General features: G+C 45.8%; 1 protein-coding gene across 1 annotated transcript; it reads right to left on the minus strand.

The window, feature by feature from the left end:
- Positions 1-8,166: 8,166 nt before the first annotated feature.
- On the minus strand, positions 8,167-9,685 carry LOC125553536. The gene has a single exon (XM_048717306.1). The coding sequence runs from the start codon at positions 9,516-9,518 to the stop codon at positions 8,274-8,276; it is 1,245 nt and encodes a 414-aa protein (XP_048573263.1). The 5' UTR covers positions 9,519-9,685; the 3' UTR covers positions 8,167-8,273.

The following is a 9,685-nucleotide window of genomic DNA, read 5'->3' on the forward strand; positions in this document are numbered from 1 at the left end:
TGGAGCGATGCGGTGGCAGCGCTCTCTTTCGTTGGTGTGCTTCACCAACGGCGGAAGGCGTGTGGATTTGTGTCTTTCAGGGTCTAGTCAGTTTTGGTTTCCGGCGAATCTGTGTGAACTCGATCAACTTTTATGGTCTTTGGAGTTTTTATAGGCCCTTTTCGATGTTTTCTTTTACGGGGCGACGATTTGCTTCACAGGTCGCAACTGCATGCGTCTTCTGGGCTGCATCGATGACTTTTCAACTGCTACTTCTACATGCTCCTGAGTTTAAAATAAGTTAGCCCCATGAAGGGAGAGACACGGAGGCAACATTGAGCTACGCTCATGGCGCATCATCAATGGATGTAGGAGGAAAAGATATCAAAACCCCAAAGAATTTAATATATGGCATTAAGCCATTCTAAAAAAATGTACTTCAAAGAACCTATGATATTTAATATGTGTCCTTAGGCCCTTTTAAAGAAAATGTTGCATGGCGGTGTATGATAGTTTGGTTGGCGATTACAGATGCATGTGATCTGAAGCAAAAATCTATCTACCTAGAAAAAGCAATTAGGGTTTGCCTCCCGCATGTGCCGCCGCCGGTTTGCCTCGTCTCCATTGCCCTTAGGGTCATGTTGGCGCGGTGGATCTCGACCCTTGCTGGCGTAAGTATTTCGTTTTAGATATTTTCTTCGGTTTTGTTAAGGTTTGTGTCCTGCTTAGAAATATGAGACGGTTGCGGCTCCCTAAATATGAAATAATAAGTTTCTTTCGGCCTAGCCCCCGTCCCAGTGGTATCTCTAAAGCGGGATGGGCGCAGCTAGAAACATGCATTCCAATCCAAAGCACGATGGGCACAGCCGTATCTCCCTTGCAGCGAGAAACGAGCCCATCTCTAGGCTCGCCCATAATCACGCAGGTGCATGTATAGTTTTTTGTTGTTTTCTTATTTTTCTATACGTTGGAAAAAAAATTATAAATACATAATTTTAAAAGACTTGATATAATTAAAATGTTCACCACAAATTTAAAAATGTTAACCTAGTGCGAAAAAAATTAGTGTAGTTTGTAAAAAATGTTGACAGCATCAAAGTAATATTAATGATATTTAAAAAATGTTTATGCTTTACAAAAATATGTATGTGACATTTTAAACAAAATTATACAATCTAAAAACGTTTATTTAATTTAACATATATTTCATACCATTAAAAATGTATGCTATATTTTAGAAAATGCTCACACTTTTCCAAAAATATGTTTATGTCATTTTTCTAAAATGTTTATACAATGAAAAGAATGTTCACACAGTTTGCAAAAAAAATGTTTTGTATCATTAAAAATGTATTCAAGATGTATTTCACTTTTTTAACACATATTCAAAAAATTGTTCAAAACATGTATTTGAAAAATGTTAAACGTGTCCAAAAATGTATAATGTGTATGAAAAAAATGTTTTCAATGTATAAGCAATATATGCATCATCAAAACATATAATTTAGGAAATTTTAAGAATTTATTGTAAAAATGTAAAAGTGTATAAACAAAATGTTTTCAATTTATAAGAAAAATGTACAATGTGTACAGAAAATGCAGATATGTGTTGAAAAAATTAAAAATAAACGAAAATCGGTGAACACTGAGAAAGAAACCTAACAAAAATAAAACGGAAAAAGAAGAACAGAAAAAAAACTGCTGCAAACAGTGAAAACCCAATAAAACCACACAATAACAATTCTCGTCGACGCTACAGTATTGGGCCGGCCAGTAGTTTGCTCGCCAGAGGCGAGATGGAGCTGCTTCTCTCAATGGACGAGATATAGCTCTCTCATCTCAGGGTTTCCAGAATCTGGCGACATTCAATAACGGCACCCGTTTGATCTGTTTTACTCTTTTAGAAAGACATGAAATAACATCTTAAAACTGAATATTGTCAAAAAATAATACCTCAATGTAATAACGTCTTATATAATACAATATATTTTGTGACGGAGGGAGTAACGATCTGGACACCCACTTCCATTGGGTGGGTTTTGGATCAAACGGCAACACCTCTCTGATCCTTCTCTTTATGTGCTTCTTAGTTTATTTTATTTTTATTTAGTTTCCTATTTTGGCCAGTGGGTGGTCTTGGTGCCTATTTATTTATCTTGGATAATAGACTTTGGTGTGAACGGTGGTTTTTGCTTGTATGACAGTTATGGTTTATTTGTTAGGTCTGTCTAGGACTCATCTAGATGTGACATCCTTATGTCACATCTAAGTTTGAAATCATCATCTGTTTTTTTGTTTGTTTGTTGTTTTTCCTTTTTGTTATTGTATCGACTGGGCCTTGTCTTTTCCTTTTCGTGTGAACAACGTGCCCATAGTACCTCGCATAGGCAAGGCCCAGCGTGCCTCACACCTGTCACACGCTTGCTCACTCTACGGCCTATAGCTGATAGTACGTAGTAACGATTTGTGTTTTGTATTCCTTTTGTTTCTTTTATTTTCTATTTTTTTCCTTTTTTCTTTTAGGTGCAGTTTTTTGTCAGTTCTAATATATGTTAAAAAATTAAAATACACACTGATTTTTTTTGCATATACGGTCACCATTGTATGCAATACACACTGCACAAATTCTAAAATTATGGTGAACATTTTTATAATACACATTGAACAAATATTTAGTATATAATGACCTTTTTCTAATATACTTGAACTTATTTTCTATGTATTGTGTATGTTTTTTAACATATATACGATGAACCTTTTACAAAATACTCAATGAAAAAATTTAAAATGTACACTGACTTCTAATAATAAATAAAACAATAAAAGAGGAAAATAAAAAACCGGTCAAAAAACTAGAACAATGTCCACATATTAAAAAATGTACGTGGATTTAAAATAATCATGAATATGAACATTGTTCTTAAATTCGAAACATGTTATTTTAAAATAAACCCTAGTTGTGTATCATGGATGGAGGTGCAACTAAGAAAAATATTAATCAGGCCTCCAATTGTGTATCGAGTGTGGAGTTTAATAATAATAAGTACTTCAGAACATTGTTACGAGAGTAAATCGCCTCTACAACTACAAAACATTTTTGCAACGGGGGATCCTTGACAAATACACACACCCCTAGTTGTGAGTCGATGCTCGACATGCAGCTGGGGACCCTCGATAAACACATACACACACCCCTAGTTGCGAGTAGTTGTGAGTCAATGCTCATCATGCAACTAGGGGCACACACACACGCGCGCGCGCACACACACACACACCTAGTTGCGAGTCGATGGTTGACAAGCAACTAGAGACCCTCGACAAACACACACACTTCTAGTTGTGAGTCGATGGTTGACATGCAACTGGGGACCCTCGACAAACACCCCTAGTTGCGAGTCGATGGTCGGCAAGCAACTAGTGACCCCGACAAATACACACATCACCTAGTTGTGAGTCGATGGTCGACATGTAACTGGGGACCCTCGACAAACACCGTTAGTTACGAGTCGATGGTCGTCTTGCAACTAGGGGCCACCATAAAACACCCTTCCTAGTTGTGAGTCGATTATCAGCATGCAACTAGGGATCCTTAACAAACACACACACCTCTAGTTGTGAGTGATGTTGGACATGCAACTAAGGACCCTCGACAAACACACACACACCCTAGTTGCGAGTCGATGGTCCTCATGCAATTGGGGACCCTCAACGAACACACACACACACCCCTAGTTGCGAGTCCATGCTCGTCATGCAGTTGGGGACCCTCGACAAACACACACCCCCTAGTTGCGAGTCGACGGTCGGCTTGCAACTAGGGACCCTCGACAAACACACACACCCCTAGTTACGAGTCGATGGCCGGCTTGCAACTGGGGACCCTCGACAAACACACACACACCCCTATTTGCGAGTCGATGTTCGACATGCAATTGGGGACCCTCGACGAACACACCCCCTAGTTGCGAGTCGATGGTTGACATGTAATTGGGGATCGTCGACAAACACACACACACCCTTAGTTGCGAGTGGATGGTCGACATGCAACCGGGAGCCTCGACAGACACAGACTCACCTAGTTGCGAGTCAGTGATCTTCTTGCAACTGGGGAACCTCGACAAACACACACACACCCCTAGTTGCGAGTCGATAATCTGCTTGCAACTGGAGACCCTTGACAAACACACACACACACCCTTAGTTGCGAGTCGATGGTCGGCTTGCAACCGAGGACCCTCGATAAACACACACCCCCTATTTGCGAGTCGATGTTCGACATGCAACTGGGGACCCTCGACAAACACACACACCCCTAGATGTGATTCCATGGTTGTCATGCAATTGGGGACCCTCAATAAACACAAACACCTCCTAGTTGCGAGTTAATGGTCGGCTTGCAACTGGGGACTCTCAACAAACAAACAAACAAACACACATGCCCTTAGTTGCGAGTTGATGGTCGACATGCAACTGAGGACCCACGACAATACACACACACCCCTAGTTGTGAGTCGATGCCCGTCATGCAAATGAGGACCCTCGACAAACACCGTTAGTTGTGAGTCGATGGTTGGCTGGCAACTAGGGGCCACGATCAAACACACCCCCTAGTTACGAGTCGATGCTCAGCATGCAACTAGGGACCCTCGACAAACACACACACACACACCCCTAGTTGCGAGTTGATGGGCGACATGCAACTGGGGACCACGATGAACACACACAGACACCGCCCCAGTTACGAGTCGATGCCCGACATGCAGCTAGGGACCCTCGGCAAACACACACACCTAGTTGCGAGTCGATGGTTGACATGCAACTAGGTCCCTCAAGAAGCAAACATACACCCCCTAGTTGTGAGTCGATGGTTGACATGCAACTAGGGACCCTCGACATTCACAGACTCCCTAGTTGCGAGTCGATGCTTGGCATGCAACTGGGGACCCTTCACACACACACACACACACACACACACACCTAGTTGCGAGTCGATGGTTGACAAGCAACTGGGGACCCTCGACAAACACACACACACACACCCCAAGTTGAGTCGATGGTTGACATGCAACTGGGGGCCACCATAGAAACACACACACACACACACACTTAGTTGCAAATTGATGGTTGACATGCAACTAGGGACCACGACAAACACACAAAAGCACCCTTAGTTGCGGGTCGATGGTTGGCTTGCAATTAGGGGGCCCGAACAAACACACACACACACACACACCCTTAGTTGCGAGGCGATGGTTGACATGTAACTGTTGACCCTCGACACACACACACACACACACACCTAGTTGCGAGTCGATGGTTGACATGCAACTAGACCCGTAGAAACACACTTCCCTCCCCCTCCCCTTTCACAAGTTCTGAGTCAATGTTTGGCTTGCAACTGGGAGGCCTCGACAAACACACATTGAGAACACCCCCTCCCCCCCCCCCCCCCCCCCCCCAGTTGCGAGTCGATGGTTGACCTGCAACTGGGGGCTCTCGACAAACACACACAACCTTAGTCGCGAGTCGATGGGTGACATGCAACTAGGGATCGCGACAGACACACAAAAACACCGCCCCCCCCCCTCCCAGTTGTGGGTTGATGGTACACCTTCAGTTGCGAGTCGATTGTAGACTTGTAACTAGGGCCATCGACAAACACACATACACCACCCCCCTCCTTCTCTAGTTGCGAGTCGATGTACTTCTTTAGACTTCGAAACAAAAACAAACGGAATAATGGAAGAACATGGGAGGGGAACGGGACAACACGGGGAGGGGAACAGGCGAAAGGAGAGTGCCAGACTCGATGTAGGCTGCCGTATCAATCTAATGTACACTGGGGCTAGACTCTTCATATTCTAAAAAAGGCCATATCAAACCAAGGCGACAGAGGCCCAACAAAAGAAAAAAAATAGTCGCGCTCCGTTGTAGGCCTCCCAGCCTTACAAGACGATATGACGGGACACGGATTGATCGCAACGCGTGCGATCGCTCGAGCGTGAAATCAAAGCACAAATGGATCGGACGGTTGGACAGAAAACTGATGTCGTCAAAAATAATAAAATTTTAAAAACCATAAATTACAAACAAATAAATTTAATAGATAAAGGAGAAAAAAGAAAGCAAAAAATAACCCAGCCCAGCTCATTCAATTCTGCCCATACAAAAAGGCCTAGGTGCAGACAAAAAAAAACAAAACTGACAGAGCACACGAGCGTATATAATATAACAAAAAATAAAAGCCCCACATACTGAGATCCCGTACAAGAAAAGGGAAAGGCCGATCGGGCAAACAGCCCAAGGACACTAGTGCGACACGGGCCTTAGCGACGACAAAAAGCAACAGTTCACGTCAAAGAAAACGACAACTGTTTGCACAAATCCAAATCTTAAAGCTAATAATCATGGGGTAGACAACTTAGATGTGACATTTTTAAAAAACATCTAAATGTGAATTAATCATTCTGTTATTTGTTTATCTTCCGTTTCCCTTATTGTTTAGATTTTCTTGGTAGGTCCATCCCTTGCATATTTGCATGTTAGTAGTTTTTGGTCCCGGTGAGCATGTTGGTAGTTTTTACATTTCAAAAGTAACTGAGTTAAATTAATCTAGATGTAATTTCCCCCCACAAAAACATGTAATTTTTGTGTTCATAGTGTGTAAGATTTACGAAAATATAAAGGTGAACATGTAAATCATATCAAACACAACTGTAATTGAGGTTTTGAAATCATGTAAAATAAGTTAACTTTTATTTAGTTGTAAAATAAGTTAACTTAATTGTGCTACATGCCGGTGTTTGCATGGTGCAGAAATTTAACTGATACTAAATTGGAAATCATTAAACTTAGTATTGTCGTTTGTATCGCTCTTTATATGATGCAAAAATGCACTTCCACCACTCCAAAAAATTCAAAGTTCTGGATTTGTCCTAAGACAAACCTTTTTTTTTACCATGTTCCATGTGTATATATAGAAAAATATATTAACACTTGCAATATCGAATATAGTATGAAGATATATTTTAGAATAAATTTAGGACGCCGATAAGTGCCACACGTGTGGGCGTTAGGGAGTCCGCCCACACATTTTCTGTGGTGTATAAGAGGAACAGCCCACACACCTACGTGTGGGCAAAACAACTAGCACCCACACGCCTCTTTTTTCCCTCCCGATCCCTCTCACACGCGTGCATGTGGGCGAAGTTGATAACGCCCACACGCCCGTATGTCAGGCCTCATACCTCCTGGTCCCGCACGCCATGCGTGACGGTCACCGCGCGCCCGCAGTTGCCATGGTCCAGACCCTCGTCCATGTTCGTTTAACTGCAGTTGCCATGTCGCTGAACTACGGTTGCCATGTCGGACAACTGCAGTTGCCATGGTTGCTCAACTACAGTTGCCATGTATGGTCTGATCTAATGTAGTTGCCATGATTTCATAATTTTAGGAGTTGCCACATACTAACACTAGGCAGTTGAGAGAGTTGCCATGTGCTCACAAGCATGCTAGGGCAGTTGCCATGTAAAAAGGAAGAGTTGCCATCTGCTTACGTGCACGTTAGGGCAGTTGCCATGTACCATGCAAAAATATATGGCAACTCGGTAAAAGAGAGTTGTCATCTGCTTACGTGCACACTAGGCAGTTGTCGTGTACCCTGCAAAACACATGGCAAACTCGGGTAAAAAAAGAGAGTTGCCATCTGCTTATAAAGCACACTAGGGGCAGTTGCCATGTGCACTGCAAAACACATGGCAACTAGCAGCTTGGGTGTGGGAGAGGAGACGGGCGTGTAAGCGAGATGACAAATACCCACACACTAGCCCTTGTGTGTGCGTGCAAAGTGGCGTGTGGGCGAACTGCTGAACGCCCACACAGCAGCCCCTCATGTGTGGTGAAACGGCCGTGTGGACGACCGGCTGAACGCCCACACACCAGGCCAGTCCTACGTGACACTAGAAACATGCCAAGATTCGTGCGCTCACGAACGGACGCGGATCCACGCGTGTGGGCGAGATGCAAACGCCCACACGTGTGGGCGTTAACATTTCCGTAAATCTAATAAACCTGATTTGAAGTTATAGATCTGATCCTCTTCACAAAAAAGTAGATGTTGGTATATTTATGAATAGATTTGATCAAACTTAAAGATGCTTGACTTAGGTAAAACTTAAAAATATTGAAACGGAGGGAGTAATTAACACCAAATTTGGTAAATTGGGAACCAATCAACTGTGCAAACGCTTAAAAACACAGGGGAATTTTTCACGAATTAATTTATAGGGAAGAAATTATGACATGAAGCAGATGGGAGCCAGGTCAAAGGAGCTCCACATCACCACATCGCTGTCGACGGCATCGGCGTTCGGCGACGAGATCACCGCCTCCGGCGAACAGCTCGCTACCTCAGACGACGAGCTGCTGTTGCTGCTCGAGCTTTCCTCGTGGCCTCCCTCAACGCAATCTACCACCGCTTCTTGATTTTGTTCCTGCCGCTTCCTCATGCACGCATCCCTGAGACCGGAGAGCGCCAGCCCGTGGCCGACGGCGCCGGAGTTGCCTAGGCGCAGGCGGAGGCACTCGGACACGCCGCTGAGCGCGTAGAGCGAGGCAGAGATCTTCCGCTCGTACTTCATTCTCTTCATCACCTCGTGGATTGCCGCCGAGTTCTCGTTCTCGCCACCGCCGTACTCCGAAGCCTCTGCCTCCGCCTCCACCGCCCCGCCGATCTCCGCCGCCATCATCTCGAACGGTGCGAAAAGCCCCGCGTCGCCGACGTCCCCTGGGGGAGACGGGTGCGCGTCCATGAACCCGAAGTCCAGAGGCGCTTCTTCCTCCTCCTCGGACACATCCTCTTCCTCATCATCCGCGTCTCGAGGGCAATGGAAGTCCTCCTCGTATTTCACGACGCCATGCTCGTCGACGTTCGAGTCGTAGCTGAGGAAGTCGTCGACGTGGAAGTTGCCGGCGCCGTACTCCTCTTGGTCTTGCTGCTGCTGCCCAAGTGCTTCTTGCGCAGTGGCACTTGCACTAATGTGGTGTTCGTCGCTGATGCTGCGCGCTCTCTTGAGGCGGAGGAGGAGGAGGTTGGTGACCTTGGAGGGGAGAGCCGATGGCGGCGGCGTGTGGTGGTGGAGGTGGCCATGGTTCTCGGCCAACCCTGCCCCGCCGTGGCCGTCCGAGGCGGCCGCGGGGGCGGCTGCGCGGGGCCAGAAGTTGGTGCGGGTGTTGGCGCCGCGGAGGAGGCACGCGGCCTCGTCGTAGGCGCGGGCAGCCTCCTCGGCGGTGTCGAAGGTGCCGAGCCACACCCGGATCTTCTGGATGGTGTCCTTGATCTCCGCCACCCACCGCCCTGACGGCCGCTGCCGGACGCCCACGAAGCGCTTCCGAGCCCGCTGTGCAGCCGCCGCGGCGCCGACCGTCGCTGCCCATGGTTCCGGCCCTGTCGCCGTCGTGACGCTGGCGGTGTCGGGCTGGTGGTGGTCGTCCGCGGCGAGGTCAGCCTCTGTGGGGGACAACTTGCGCTTCATCGCCATGTATGGAAAAGTTAAGGTTTGCTGGTTCCTGGTTGCCGATCTGCTGCTGTGGTTCGCTAGTATAGGTGCGAGGCTGCTACATTTGAGGTATTTATAAGGTGGAGTCTGTCAGGAGTGTGAGCTAATGAAGAAGGGAGGGCAGGAGAAATTGCTTCATGCTAATTTGG

Source organism: Triticum urartu, chromosome 4, assembly GCF_003073215.2.
Source record: "Triticum urartu cultivar G1812 chromosome 4, Tu2.1, whole genome shotgun sequence".
NCBI lineage: Eukaryota > Viridiplantae > Streptophyta > Magnoliopsida > Poales > Poaceae > Triticum > Triticum urartu.